We start from the raw sequence: 16,068 nt of genomic DNA on the forward strand, positions 1-16,068 counted from the left end.
AGAAGGCGAAATCTCAAGGTAAATTTTGTCTTGCCAACAAAAACAATAGACATACAGTAGGCCTTGTTCAGGGTTAGGGTTATCCAATGTTTTGTTATATGCAGATTGTATCCGTCTTGATTTGATGAACTAAAAACAGCAGAAATCACATGAAATAAGATTTGACCTCGATGGATCCCAAACCATCGGGAGGTGATTTGAAAGCCAATACAGATCAGATTTCTGCATATACACTGCAAATATTGCCTGTCTAAATATAAGATAATATATACATGTTTTGAGAGGATTCAGACGAGAAACAAGTGAAATTATCTGCCAGTGCAGTAAGAGAATTATATTTAGTAAGATTTCTTGAAATGAGAAAAATATGCTACCTCTCCAGGAGCGAGAAATACCTAACAATAATTGGCGAAATACTTATTCCAAGCACTATATTAAGTTAAATGACCTCAAAACTAGTTAAACCAATACAAAATTATTTTTTTGATGGCTTGTTTCTTCTTCACTTTGAGTGAAAATATATTAAAACTTGTCCAATTTACGCTAGATGTTTCTTCTTAATTCAAGAATTACTAGTGTGTGTGAATACTAGTGGCCCAACCGATTGGAAGTTAAGTGGGCTTTGGCCGCATCATTGGGTGGGTGACAGGTATTAAGGAGCTGCTATGTTGCCAGGTAACCCTTAGAAATAAAAAAAGATGACAGAAAAGTCAATGTTTACCACACAAGCCAAAGTCAGGTTTTAAAAATAAAATGCACACATCAAGCCTTTCCCTGACGTACGCTAAAGCACACAATCGAGTATCTGCCCCTATTGTTATGATCATAACAATAAGGGATAGACAAATCTAAATAAAGTGCAATGTTTAGCTTGATTTAGTGCGATACAAAGTTTGCTGCAGAGCACGGATGTAGCAGGGCTTCACCAAAGCTACAGTGGCACTGTAGCAAACTGTATTTATCCATCCATCCATCCATTTTCTGTACCGGTTATGCCCAGCTGAAAGTGGGGTGGTCTCCCCCAGGGCGCCAAAGGGGAGATAGACCGCCACTTAATGTTACTTTGTTCATAACTAGGATTAGTTGTGGTTTTTAAACCAGTGGGAATAAAAGATTAATTATTGGATCTAAGATAAGGAAACCAGTTTCCATTTTAGTATTGTCACACGCACAACCTCTTTACTCCCTGTAAGGAGTGTTTCAACCTTATGTAGTGGCTAATAACACTTGCTGTTTGTTTGTGTAACATTTCTGCGTTCATTTTGAGATAAACACAAGCATATTCAGGTTGGCAAAAGAAAAATTTAACCAGCAGACATTCAAATTCGGAGAAATACAATCACTAGTGACATTGGTGTGGTGGTAGGCACTGAGAACATTCATGCAAAGTTCTTAAAATGTCACACAACATTCAAATTCGGTGAAGCTGGTCACGAGTGGTGTCGCTGTTGGCAGTAACCCTCCACCGCCAGTGGGTGTCGCTGGGCTCCATCAATTGTCCCAGAGGTCTTGAGTTGCATTTCAAAAGGGCAAATGGTCCTTTGACCTTTTTTCTTGGCATGCGCGACCAGCGGATTTTCAAACTTTTTGGGTCGGTCTCTTGAGCCCTGGACACACTGGGAGTCCAGGTTTCTGGGGTAACTGCTAATTAATTTGAAGGATTCTCTGGGCTCCGCTTTGATGAGCTCCTTCGGACTGGCTGGTAATTCATTTAGCGTCCGTGTGAGATAAACCAGGCATCCCCGTGACCGTCTGTCTCGGCGGGGGAGCAGAGACAGGGATGCAGTCCCAGTCCGAGATTGGGGGACATTGTGCCATCTGGCGAGAGCATATCCATTACACGGTCTTAAACTTTTTAAGTACCTTTTTAAGGTGCAGTTGTATTTAACTATTTTTTTTACACAATTATTGTGTAAGCATTGCGGAATTAAAGTTGTCACTAAAATCGCAAACCTGTTGTTTTTTGTTTTAGGTCCTGGAACACCTATGGTGATCTTACACAGCCTCAATAGTTCAAGTAAGGGAATCTGTCCTTGATGATACTGTATATAATGGCAGTGCTGCTTAATAAAGGGGTTCTTATGGAGAAGTCACCCTGCTAACTTTACAAATATATATATATATATATATATATATATATATTGGGGAAAACCCCAAAAATATTTTTAGTAAATTATTTTTCCCTTCAAAATGCTACACAGTTTTATTTATTTATTTATTAACCATTCAAGAACAATTATAATGAATTTGTGAATAAGAAAAAAGTGTTGTTGTTTTTTTGTTTTTTTTTGACTGTGTCATTACAGGATGTTGTGTGAAGAAATTCGAGGATTAAATAAATTAATTCCACTTTGGAAAAGGCTTTAAGATAATAGAATGTGGAAAAAGCACTGTAAATACAGTCCGGATGAACTGTACTGTACACCTGCCTATCAGTCAACAGCTGTGCTGCAGAGAAGTCATTTGCTCAGGGTTATTTTACTTCCACCCACAGCTGGGAAGCAAAGGCCCCAGGTGGTTCCATAATGACACATCTATTGATTTGGGGTTTCCATTAGAAATTCCATTTCATTTCGTCGCCTCTCAAATATCTTTGGTTTGGAAAAATGAAGAATCACATCACATAAACATAATTCACTTTTTATACCAAAAAAATGAAAATATAGGACTTATTCCACCTTGAATCCAGGCACTTATTCTTCTCTACAACCCCTTTATCCTCAGTTTATAATTACATATTTGTAAGCAGTGAATGGCTAGCCTTGCATTCCTTTCCTTTTCCAGATTACTATATTCTTGAGAACAACTCCTTGCTGAAGGCAGCCTTGAACTATAAAAGGATCCAGCTGACTGACTTCAGGACCGTTTCAACTGGACATTTTGGTGAGAAAAGTCCTCTGCGAAGGTTCACATAGTGTGTCCTGACAACCATGGAGAGTTGCTCACATACTGGCTTCTCTTTATCCCTTTGTATAGATTTACCATTGAAAATCTCGTATCCACCTGACTTCTCGGAATCTCGTCACTATGGGCTACTCTTGGTGGTGTATGTACCTGACACAATGTAATGATGACGTATCACTTATAAGCACTGTTACCACAAATTACCATCATGATAACGATCGTAACAATTAGTGCACATGACTGGGGGCATTTTTCCCTTCTCGCTATTCGTGACGACGCAAACGAGCGATGATCGAATTAATTTGATTTGTTTTACTCCTTGTACTATTCTAAAATTATAGTCCAACCCATAAGAAGTCAAATTTGATTATTTGTTATTTGAAAACTATCGAACCGGTAAGAGAGGATGTGGGCACGTTTTGACTTTTGACTGGCGTGTTTTAGCTACTGCGTGTACATACAGAAAAGTTTTCTTTTGAGTTTAAAATCTGTTCGGTCTGTTTTGCGCTTGTCGCCAGTGTCATAAATCCTTGCCGATCCTCGCCTTTCCAGCTAGCCTGCTGGCTACTTTGCCTGCTGGCTAACTAGCCGCTTTCACCATCTTTCACGATGTGTTGGATAAACTTTCTCCCATTAATTTTTTGGCTTCGCCCCCTCTAGCAATGGTCCTTTTCGGATTCTTTTGTGGCGCTTCCATGTTATCCGTGAAGCTCATTGGAGCTAGGCTAAATGCAAGCTTCATTTATCAGCTAGCTTGTTAGCTAGCTTTTTGTTTTTGTTTTGTTTGTTAAACAAACTTTATGGAGATTTCAGTGGAGCGACAATGCGTACATGCACAGTAACTATGCGCAGTAAGTCAAGATGGCATTGGCCATAAAGAAAGGCTAAACTTCATGAAATATATATACATGTATATTTTAAGTAAATACGCTGTGGCAGCTTTGCGGCTCTTGTCAGATTAAAGTAAGTAATATGTTATTCTTTGCTTCATTATGATTCAAATTTGAATATTCTGGGTCGGTCTTGGGTTTTTTTTCAGCGCACTCGAATGCACCACCAAGTCACCACCGATTCCTTCGCAGCCCTAGTAACAATAATATGCCACTTGAAAGAAGTGAATTAAATCTAGTATTTAAGCAAAACCTGTAATCCGACATTGTGAACATATTTCAATTCCTAGTTAACCCTTTTAACAAAATCTTTTGAGAACATTTATGAAATTAGAACGTGACAAGGAGTCTGTGTCTTCAGCTGTTTTACTGTTTAAGCAGTATGATCTTATGGCTGTGCTGCTGTAGCCTGTAAGTAGAACATTGCTATTGGTTTCTGTGGTTTCTTCTTCAATGAAGTTAAATTAGTTCTCTACATCTTACTGTCATTTTGTTGGATTTCCACAGTGATGGCTTCCCTGGTGGTCAGGCTGTGAGTGACCGCTTTGCTCTCAGCTGGGATTCAGTGTTGGTCAGCTCCGACAACGTTATTGTGGCTCGTCTCGATGGGCGCGGTAGCGGCTTCCAGGGCCAGAGGGTCCTGCACGAGGTCCATCAGAGACTGGGCACTGTGGATGTTCAAGACCAAATCGCAGCAGTGGAGTATGTTTTTCATCATTTGTATATGCTTGTATCCTAGGAGCTAAGTTGTCTGGGGTTTTATGCCCTTGGCAGAATCACCCTGGGCAAACAGGTCCTCGGTGAGGGACCAGACAAAACATGGCTCAAATAACCCCCTTAGGATGAATCAAATTATTTGATATATATATATATATATATATATATATATATATATCTCGCTGGTCACCAGGGCCCCCATCTCGTGCCAGGCCTGAAGGTGGGGATCAGTGGCAAACACCTGCACCCATGGGGCTCAGCCGGTCACACCCCAAAGAAGCAACGTAGGCCCCCCTTCCCATGGGCTCACCACCTGTGGGAGGAGTCAAGTGGGTTGGGTGCAGAAATATAAATGGGTGGTGGCCGAAGGCGGGGACCTTGGCAGTCTGATCCCCGCCTACTGGAGCTGGCTGTAAGGATGTGGAATGTCACCCCTTTGGCAGGGAAGGAGCCTGAGCTAGTGTGCGAGGATGGGAAGTTCTGACTAGATACAGTGCCATGGAAATGTATTGGCCCCCTTCTCCAATTTTTACATTTTTGCATAGTTTCCCCACTTTAATATTTAAGCTCATCGAACAAATGTAACTATCACACAAATATAACCCAAGTCAACTTGAAATGCTGTTTTTAAATGGGGATTTCATTTATTAAGGAAAAAGAAAAACTAAACTGAAAATTGAATTGATCCATTCAGGTCATGTGACCACGCGACCTATGGTGGCAACTACATACTCAATCAACTAGCATAACAACAGCAGCACGTTAACATAAATATAACAGCCATGTCCTTGCCCGAGCGAAAAACAAGTGTGTTGTGGACTAATTTCACTCCTATGGCTAAAACAATTGCAATGTGCAACCTTTGTGATAAGAGCATTCAAGCACAACAACAACACAGGCAACTTGTTTCAAAATGAAAAGACCGCATCCAAAGGCTCGCGATGCCAAGAGACTGGAAATGGAGAAGGCAGCATTAGCTGCAACATTTGCAGCCAGACAGAAGTCTCTTTTGGAAAGTTTTCGTAAAAGCAAAGTGTACTCAGGTGTGAGCAATTTGTTTGTGGCTGTTCTGAGATAACTCATGACCTATGCTGTCATTTTAACATAAATCGTGTTGGAAATTATAGCCTCTTTTAAACCTTTCCACACACTAGGTATTATTTAAATAAAGCGTGTGTGTGTGTGTTCGTGCATGTCTCTGTTTGTAAATACAGAGAGCGGGATCATGCTCAGTGCTGTTTTAGCAACAGGATGAAGAGGCTCTTTAACGTTTACATGCATGATGCAGATAATGCAGATATCGTTTACTGTATTTCACAGAAATAAAGCTTAAGATGAGATTTTTTTTTATTATTATTGGGTTTAAAAAAATCACACAAAGTATGAGTATTGCTATTGGTATCAAAACAAATTGGCAAAAAAAGCAATGGTCAAGATTATCTGGTATCACCTATCACTAGTGGAATGTCCCCCTACGGGTTGGGGATGCGATCCAAGTGGAAAGGTTCAAGTATGTTGGGAAGAAGAGATCGGTGATGCGGACTCTGTATCAGTCTGTCGTGGTGAGAAAGGTGCTGAGCCGAAAGGCTGAGCTCCAGATTTAGTGCCAGATCTACAGGTATATTCCTACCCTCACCTATGGTCACGAGCTGGGGTTGTGACCGAAGCTACAAGATCACAGATACAAGTGGCCAAATGGATTATCCACTGGGAGGAGGCACCAGGCACGCCACAGGATACACGAGAGAGACTATTTCTCCCGGCTGGCCTGAGAACGCCGTGGGATCCTCGCAGAAGAGCTGGACGAAGTGATTGGGGAGAGGGAAGTCGGGGCTACCCTACTTAAGCTGCTGAATCCGCAACCCTACACTGGATGAGCGGAAGAAAATGGATGGAGGGATGTTTGGATGGCATTGTGAATGTTTTTAGAGCCTAAAAGAGTGTAGTTCGGAAGAAGTTGACTGATCCACACAGAGACCTTAAGTCAGTGTCGTTTGACGAGTATGTTCTGTGCTTCTCTCAAGAACCATACACTTCATTGGCCAGGCATGATTGGAAAAGGTGGATTTCTCCTGCATGAGTCGAGGAACGGACAGCCAAACTGTATTACATAATCAATGCCATCATTGCTCCCACTAGTAATTAATGATAACTCACACTTTATATAGCAACACTTCATCACTGGCCAAGAAAGCTCACCAGCGTCTCTACTTCCTGCCCCGACCACCATCATGTGCTCGTTCTACAGAGGGACCATAGAGCGCATCCTGACCAACTGCATCACTGCGCGGTACGGAGCCTGCACCGCATCCTGCCGCAAGACCCTCCATCGCATAGCGAGGGCAGCTGAGAAGATCATCGGAACCTCTCTTCCCTCCCTGCAGGAGGACATTTACAGCACCCGCCTCACCCGCAAAGCCCTCCGCGTAGCGGGGGATGCCACCCATCTGTCACACAGCCTCTTCAGTCTGCGGGCCAGGACGAGCCGACTCAAAGAAGCTAAAGTTTTATTCCTCAGGCTGTCAGGAATCTGAAGTCTCTTGCCCGCTCTGCCCCCTCTACCTCTTCTGTCCTCTGCCCACCTGAACTCTGACGCCCCGCAAACATGCACACGCACGCACGCAATACACGCACATACACACACGCACACGCTCACACCAGACTCAGGGTCGCGCCATCCACTTTAGCAACTCATTTAGAAATGTCTTATTTGCCTTGGTTCTCTGACCTTGACTCTGTTGCACACGTCACTTGACCTTTTATATTTGTACATTCAATTAATACGTTTTATACTGTATATACTCTAGTTTATTTAGCTTTGATATTGTTGTTATTATTTGTAGCGCCGCGGGCCCTTCAGTACCGTAATTTCAATCCTCTGTATGTGTTACGCATATTGAAGAATTGGCAGGGTACAAGTACCTTGTACCCTGTAATGGAAATAAAGAGAACAACTGAAAATAAGCTCCCATCATCAAAGTTACACTAATGCAGTACCACAAGGCGTACCCAAAAGTGCCGTGGAGGCCAGCATCATGTCATTCTGGGCCAGTAAGGGGCAGGGGGGAGAGGAGTAACTGTGCTGAAGCGTAGTTAAATGGAACTGGCCAACTGTAAGTGCGCTCTTAGATGCTGAAATGCTCTGCTGTAAGCGGGTGGGTGGCGTGATACATATTTTTTATTATAAAAAGCTTTGGTAAGCGTTGTATACGCATACCAAATTTTTACATCTTAACTGATTTTATTAAATTGAGGGGGAGAAAAATCAATGCGTCTTTTTACAGCTTTTATAGTGTGTGGTGTACTGTATGTACTACAGATGACCTAGACAGGACACTACACACAAAATGTCTCCACCGATGGTGTGCCGCCTCCCTTAACCAAATGTTTATCATAGTACCAAGATTGACTTGTCCCCGATACTAAATACTGAGCAGATTTAACATTTATGATTCAGTGCACAAACACAAAATCTTACCTGGTGAATGCTTTCAATTCTTAGCTCCAGCAAAAACATGTTAGTGGGCTGCATTTTTGCAGTGTTGTAGGTAGGCCCTGACTGTTTCCAAGCACATTGGAGAGAAATAAAAAAAAACAAATCACCATTACACAGCCCACACCACAGGACAATCGGTCAGGATAATCTATAGAGACAAGCAATAAACCAGTACGTGTGTAGCTCTTTAACGTACCAGTATGGCACTCTGCAACATGGTTCTCGCACTCTCGTTTATTTATTTACCTGTCGCTCCAAATGTGTTTTTACCGAGTGAATAGTAAAAAGGTCTTATTTGGTCATTCGACGTGATTAATTGATCATCAATAAAGAGTATGAGTCTTTGCATGCTTCCAATCATTTCATTATTTACATTTCTTTTCGACTGTAGAGACGCAGGTCACAAATGATTCACAAAATCGTAAATCCGTAAACAACAGCTGCTAGTTAATGTCCTTTGCCTGCTGATTGGAAGTTGTGTTTCAGATGTTCGAATGTATTTATCTTGTGCTCTTCCAGCTACATGATGAACTTTCCATACATCGATAAGACTCGCATAGCAATTTTTGGAAAGGTGAGCCCATGTTCTTCATCATATTTGCATGCAGAAAAATATTTTTCCGTCAAGCTTCTCACACGAACAACTGGTGAAAAAAGACAATCCCACAGACCTTGACGCTGTTGTTTATGAAAAATCTTGGCTTCTTCAGTTGTACAAGTGATGTGTTCTTTTTTTGTTCAGGGTTATGGAGCCTATATTGCATTAATGCTGCTGAAGTCTACGGATAGTGTCTTCAAATGTGCATGTGCAATGTCACCCATGACAGACTTGAAGTTGTATGGTGAGCATGACACATTCCAAAAAGCCAAAATGATATTTCATTGAAGCATTTGCCTACTGGAAGAGACATTCCAGCATTCGAGTGCAATATTATATAGTACCATACATGTCTCGAGGCAGAATGTAGGGTTTAATAAAGGATAGAAGCACTTTTCAGTCCAACAAATGACAGGGAACCTTTTACACACACAAGGTTCAATGCACTTCCCTAAAAACAATCATTCTGAAAAGCCTGTATATCTCGCTTTCGGCAGCACTGTTAAGAATGTGTCAATTGTCATGTGCATAGCATCAGCCTTCTCGGAGCGATACCTTGGCATGCCTCGACGAGATGACAGCAGATACCAGGTGTGTCCATCGCTTCTCATTCGTGTGTCAATACTCTGTGATTGCTGCTTGTGGCAACGTTTCTTACGTACAATACGCACGGTCACACTTATTTAGTGTGAGTTCTGCCAGAGTAAGCGAGAGCTTGGATTGCCAATCAACAGTTTGATGATTGCATTTCATGGTGTGTTCAGAGTCTGTTTGTCTTTAAAAGCTCTCAGGCTCTCTCAGGCCTCCTATCGACGGGATGTTTAGCAGAATTTCTTTTCTCAGCAATGTGAGGAAGAAGGCATCTGGGAGAACAAATATTTGGAATAGTGTTTAATTGTGACGTTTTATAGCAGCTCCTGTGATGAAGATATTTTGCTTCATAATATTTTCTCCTAATCACTGTGTGTGTGTGTGTGTGTGTGTGTGTCCATTATGTTGTATTCAGGATGAAGATTCCATTAACCTTTTCATTTGATCACATCTGACATACTTTTTCTCCAACATGTCTGGCGGCATTCAGTATCTATTAGTTTTCAATTACGACGGTCTTTGTTTCTTGTCGTATAGCGTCACTCACTGCAATATATATATATATATATATATATATATATATATATATATATATATATATATATATATATATATATATATATATATATATATATATATATATATATATATATATAGTTTCCCAAGTGCACTCGGTCATTTTTCATAATTTTATTGTGGCTCACTTTTTCTCATTGCATTCCAGTTCTCCAGTGTGCTGCAGAATGTTCATGCACTAAGAGAGCAGACACTGATGCTGGTACACGGCACAGCAGATGGTAAGTGAAAATAAATTGCCCGGAAATGAATTTGCTGTATCTGTTGTGCATCACTGCTTAGCACAAAGTAGCAAGTATTCCAAAAAGGTAATGAGGCAAATGTTTTTCATTTTAAAAAAAAAAAAACGTGTCGCCGAAATTGATGCAGGAATATTAAGAGGACTGCGTTCTCTGATGGCCCGTGAATGCCAAAACTCTACCAGAACCACAACGTCAGTAGGAACTGCGCTGACACATTTTCACTTTGTATTTGCAGCCAACGTCCACTTTCAACATACTGCCGAGCTTGTCAAGAACCTTGTGAAAGTTGGAGCAAACTACTCAATGCAGGTGACTGTCGCAGAAGCAACACGCTGGAAAAATATTTCTTGTCATTTGACATGTGTTTGAAAAAAAGCACGGATTCCAAATAATTAGATTGGGCTTGCCTTGTCGAGCTTTTTTAAATTTTGGCCTCAACAGACAAGAATGTCTTATCATCAATGGTAGTTCTAGGGAGGAACAAGGGGGACCACCTTAACACTGTGCCTGGAAGCCCCGGTGGGCCCCTTCCATACAGTTACTACGCAGAACCGCAGTAAAGACAAACGCATCAGCAGCCCATGCGCACTAACTACGTACTTGCTGCACAATGAAAACGAGCAAGGAGTCGCGACGCAGAGCCAATCCTACACTAATGGTACAATCCCAATTCCGATGAAGTCGGGACGTTGTGTTAAACATAAATAAAAACGGAATACAATGATTCGCAAATCATGTTCAACCTATATTTCATTGAATACACTACAAAGACAAGATATTCCATGTTCAAACTGATCAACTTGATTGTTTTTAGCAAATAATCATTAACGTTTTACGGTTGGACGACGTTCCAGAAAAGCTGGGCCAGGTGGCAAAAAAGTTGAGGAATGCTCATCAAACACGTGTTTGGAACATCGCACAGGTGAACAGACTCATTGGGAACAGGCGGGTGCCATGATTGGCTAGAAAAGGAGCTTCCCTGAATTGCTCAGTCATTCATTCACAAGCAAAGATGGGGCGAGGTTCACCTCTTTGTCAACGTGTTGCATCCATCAAATTGTAAGTTCATGATTATTTGCTAAAAACAATCAAGTTTATCAGTTTGAACATTAAATATCTTGTCTTTGTTTGTGAACATGATTTGCAAATCATTGTATTCTAGACTTCATGCGGGAAGTCTGCTTCCACTTCTCCCGGTGCTACAGTACGTACTTTAAATATTAAAATTGTGATATAGCTCCAACGCACTAAGCTAATGTGTGTTGCAGTTAATAAATGCCATGAATGAATCCATTTAGATGTTACAATTTAAGCACGTGCTTGTGTGCGTTAAAAACTGTGCCCCTCGGACACAACCCCCCCTCCGCTTTGTAATGTTTGCTTCAGCGGTCAACAACGGTGTAGCGGTGCAATGGGCTGACTTCGGTGCAGGCAGCGTGGGTCCAGTTCCCGGTCAGTGACGGTGCGAATGGTTGTCCGTGTCTATATGTGCCCTGCGACCGACTGGCGACCGGTTCAGGGTTTAGTCGAGCCTTTCGCCCAAAGTCAGCTGGGATAGGCTCCAGCGCCCCGCGACCCTGAGCGGGATGAGCAGTTTTGACAATGGACGGATAGATGTTTGCAAATGTGCCTTCTTCCCACCAGCTCTACCCAGATGAAGGCCATTTCCTGTCTCGTCAAAGCAACCAGCACCTGTATGCCACTCTTACCAGCTTCTACAGGGAGTGCCTGAAGGAGGAGTTGCTCCCACTGATTGACGATGACGAGGGGGAGGAGGAGGAGTAGGCAGAAGACCTTTTTTGCATTTGGACCGCACGTTATACGGACATGGACAGTCTAGTTTAGAGCTGCTCATGCGCTTAAGTGTGCGTTATAAAGACAGTTTATGGACACCTATGATGACAGTGACACTTTTTACTGTGGGGACTTGAGGTAGGAAATGGCCTCTAAAATGATTTCAGTTCCACTACAATTATTGTCAAAGCACACTGAACCTCTGTCCTCGTCTTTTGCGGGATCTCTTGTCGCGCTTGTTGTCATTCCACGTTATTTCATTGCATGGTTCTTTTTCCCCGTTATGACTTGCGTTCCCTTCACCCTGTTCTCTTTTGTGCTAACAAATGGGAGGACATCACTTTTTATCTTACCTCCTCTTTGATTGTTGGATTGAAACGTTCACTAGAATATCTGGCGAAAAGTTAAACACTGTTTCTTGTTCAGGATCTGAAATGGGTTACACTTGGTCCATCTATGTGCAAAAAAACCAAAACAAAAAAAGAAAACAATTAGCCCTGCACGCCTAAAACATGGGCAAAGCAATTTCCATAATGATTTAAACTTCACTATTTCACACCTTTCTTGAGTATCTTCGCAAAGTGTTTTGATTAATCAGAAGAAGAAGAAGAATTTAAAAAAAAAACAAACGTGATACTTCTCCACTAAACAATGTATTTCTCGTCAAGTATTCTATTCATGTCTCATGAGAAGAGATGTAGTGATTCACAAAGAAACACTCCTCAGCCACTCGGATCCTGAATAAGTGCAATTCCTACTGTAGCCTTCCACCATTGCCCCCTACTACATAAAACATATTTTGTCAATATCACATTTATTGTACAGAGGGAGGTTTTGTGGTGACATGTACAATGCCTTATGAGGTTCAACATATTGTACTATATCTCGTGGGCGGTGGTAGTTTTGCATTAGCAGTGCAACGTAAACCGATGTCAACTCAGGTGTTCGAGAAATAGACACAGTTTTGGATGCGAAAGGTAAAACTCTCCGTCTGCCGTCCGGTCGCAATTAAGTTTCTACATGAACAGAAATTACAGGTCATACAGGACCAGTCATCTCCATTTCAGAAGATGATATGTTATTTAACACTAATGCAGTGACATCTCAAAAGTGGTGCATATTCTTTTTCTTTCAGGATATCCTCCAAAGACCTAATATTTGAAAATGAAAATTATGAAATTGACTTTTTTGCAGTATCAATAAGGTGTTTGCATGTCTACAGGGAATGTCACGTTTTGCCACATTTTGTACAGTACAATACAGCAAAGTGTGTACATAAATATATTTTTGAGATGTCTCATAGAAAGTTGAGTCGAAAGGGAATTCATTGCTTTTACTTGGATGTATTGTGTGATTATGTTTTATCTCTACTGTTAATTTGAGTAGAATGGATTTTGTAATGCTTGGTCTTTTTTTTCCTTGCCATTTAAAAAAAAAGGGAAAGGGCAGTGTCGTGGTTTTGGGGTTGCTGTGATTGTCCTCTAGCAATGGGTATAAATAGGTAATTAATAAAAAAAAAAAAAAAAAGATGAATTAACCCCAAAGTGTACTGAGTCAGCATTGTCCACACATAACCAATGGAATGTACTGTAAGTACAGGAATAAGATGAATGAGGAAGTCATTTGAGAAGCTATGGTGTAATTTCTTTTCATTGAGACATTGAATAAAACCTCCCAAATACTGAGCAACAGGGCCAAACGTAACTGAACCATTCAACGGTTCACAACAAAACTGCCGAGCTTTTCGAATAGTTGTGCTGTTTTCTTTGTGCCGTGCTGTTAGGGCTTCAACAAAATAAAGTTGCTGCTTCAAATTGTTGTTTCCCAATAAGAACCCCAGGGGTCGCTTTTTTTTTTTTTTGCGGTTGTTGCTGCAAGTTCAAAATCGGCGGCAGGTGTGCGAGGGTCAGTTCGCCGACTGTAATTTGGTGGCCATTGTCCAGTTCAGTCGCGTCTCTCGGTGTATGTTCGGGCTTGTAAATTACAAAAACGTTTATGAGCAACTGACAGAACTGGTTTCCAGTCATTCTCAGCATCAATAATTGATTTTCATCCACTGTATTGATCAAACACACTGCTGTCGACAGGATGTAAAGTGGGACTATATTTACGTGAATTATATTGCTACACAGTAGCCCATTTCACCCTTCAGTATGCAGAATATGTAAAGATTTCCAACATTAAGTGCATGGATTAGATTGCCACACAATGGATGATCTCGTCGTTTCAGCGGTGTTGAAATGACGAGATCATCGTTCATTTTTGAAAAGGCAATTAGCTTGTCTCACACCGTCTGACCGACCACGTTGGTTTTGTTCCGTTCTGCCTCACATCTTGTTCTGAGTTGATTAAAAGCGTCAACTTTTGTTCTTTATGTCCGTGTACGTTTGAAGATCGTTTAAAAATGGGGACGTTTTTCTCTTTGACCTTAACTACCTCAGGCATTATTGTTCTTGGACTATAGTATAAAAAGTATAAAAATCCTTCGACGGCTGAAAAAGATTCACGACAGTGACTTGTAAAAATGTAAGTAGTTCAAGGACATTTCAGTAGTCGTGTTTTCTAAAGACCCAAGCAAACTTTGATAGCAGTCATGTTTCTTCTGTAAACAGGACATTGAAATTTATGTATGAGACAGTGAGACTTAGACAGTACAAACCAGTTAGCCTAAAGAAAGTATTCACACCATTTTAACATAGTATTTAAGTTATGAACCTTCCAACCTGCCACCAATCTGGTTCATTGGTGATACGATCCTCGCGTAATTTGTAACATGCACAATTTTCATACCAACATATTTCTTTCAGTGGCAATTCATGCAAAGCATTGCATGAATTCCACTGTTGAGAAACAATTTGAGATATAACGGTTTATCTTATTTATTAGTAATTATCGTATTTAATGAACAAAATAGCACATTTTCAGCGACTGTACTTCCGAGGGTCTCTTTGACGAGGCCGGTAATGACCCTGGAGCCTTTTGACCCTTGAGAGCAGAGGTTGCCAATATGGTTCCCGAGGGCCTGTTCTAAAAATAGTTCACCAGTAATGGAACATTGTGTTTTCCTTGGGATGTTGTAGAAGTGAAAAAGTGAACATGTAAACAGTTGCAAAGTTGCAGTTTATGGAAATAAAGTGTTACCTATTGCTATTTATCAGGGCCCTACATTGTTTAAATCATTGTTGATAATTATTGTGAGAAATCATTAACATGGTCAGTGTCTTCACATAGATGAATACCCATTCATCCATCCATCCATCCATCCCTCCATCTTCTTGACCGCTTATCCTCACCCTTCAAGTACACAAGTCTCACTTTCAAAAAGGCTTGTGACCCCAGTTTTAAGGCCACCGTACACTCAAAAAAAAAAAGAACCCTGTGAACAAATTACATTGATGGAGTAACTCAGTTGTGAATGAATTTTATTGAGAAAGCAACCATAACTAATAACTTTTTTAAAGCAATTTCCCCAACATCGATCAGGACCAATAATGCCACATACACGTTTTCCGGGCGTTTTTTTCAGTCATGTTTCGATCCATTTTCCATATTGCTTATCCTCAGTAGCTGGCGCCTACCACAGCTGAATGTGAGTGCGAATGGTTGTTTGTTTCTATGTGCCCTGCGATTGGCCGGCGTCCAGTTCGGGGTGTATCCTACCTCCCGCCCGAAGATAGCTGGGACAGGCTCCAGCACACCTGCGACCCTAGTGAGGATAAGCGGTAAAGAAAATGGATGGATGGGTAACCTTTGTTTGTGAGGCACCATAGAGCCTATGTTGCATCCCAAATACCACAAAAAGTTTGTTTGGTAAAATATGGGACCTCTAAAAGTCGGTTGTGTTGTTATTATGTGGTAAACAGATTTGTTGGCTAACAGATTTGACACTGTGCTTCACAGTGACAGTCCCAGTGGTATAGGCAGCACAAAGCATCATGCAAAGTAAGGCCGGCAGATCCTGCTGCTTCCCAGAATTCTTTTTAACGACAGTACTGTAGTGGTACATAATCAAGCTAAACATTTACTTGCATTGTGTTTCCATATTGTGATGAGTGTGTCCTTTAGGTATATGTCAGGCTAGGTTGGTATTTGTAAAAAATACAAAACTGGATGCTTCCGTGTCAGCAAGCCATAGACCCGTCTCAAAAGGTAAGTTATTTTTAATCAACTCGGCAATTCCTTGAAATTAAATGGATTTGTTAACAATTTCAATCAGTGTTCCAAACTCATCACAGTGCAGGATCTGCTAAATGATGTAAG

At 41.1% G+C, this 16,068-nt stretch overlaps 1 protein-coding gene across 5 annotated transcripts in view; it reads left to right on the forward strand.

The window, feature by feature from the left end:
• The window catches only part of LOC133410435 (inactive dipeptidyl peptidase 10-like), a 112,287-nt gene extending 98,637 nt beyond the window's left edge, over nt 1-13,650 (forward strand). For 2 of the 5 annotated variants that reach the window (XM_061691614.1, XM_061691615.1), the window contains 10 exons: nt 1,973-2,017; nt 2,785-2,883; nt 2,977-3,046; nt 4,302-4,496; nt 8,527-8,581; nt 8,750-8,849; nt 9,138-9,196; nt 9,921-9,993; nt 10,250-10,323; nt 11,659-13,650. In XM_061691614.1, coding sequence (XP_061547598.1) covers nt 1,973-2,017; nt 2,785-2,883; nt 2,977-3,046; nt 4,302-4,496; nt 8,527-8,581; nt 8,750-8,849; nt 9,138-9,196; nt 9,921-9,993; nt 10,250-10,323; nt 11,659-11,799 — 911 coding nt within the window. In that variant the 3' untranslated portion in view covers nt 11,800-13,650. Of the gene's footprint in view, nt 1-1,972; nt 2,018-2,784; nt 2,884-2,976; nt 3,047-4,301; nt 4,497-8,526; nt 8,582-8,749; nt 8,855-9,137; nt 9,197-9,920; nt 9,994-10,249; nt 10,324-11,658 lie in introns of those variants that run through there. The other 3 variants (XR_009769556.1, XM_061691616.1, XM_061691618.1) reach the window with 3 other exon arrangements.
• The last annotated feature ends 2,418 nt before the right edge of the window (nt 13,651-16,068 follow it).

The sequence above is a fragment of the Phycodurus eques genome, chromosome 12 (assembly GCF_024500275.1).
Source record: "Phycodurus eques isolate BA_2022a chromosome 12, UOR_Pequ_1.1, whole genome shotgun sequence".
Lineage (NCBI taxonomy): Eukaryota > Metazoa > Chordata > Actinopteri > Syngnathiformes > Syngnathidae > Phycodurus > Phycodurus eques.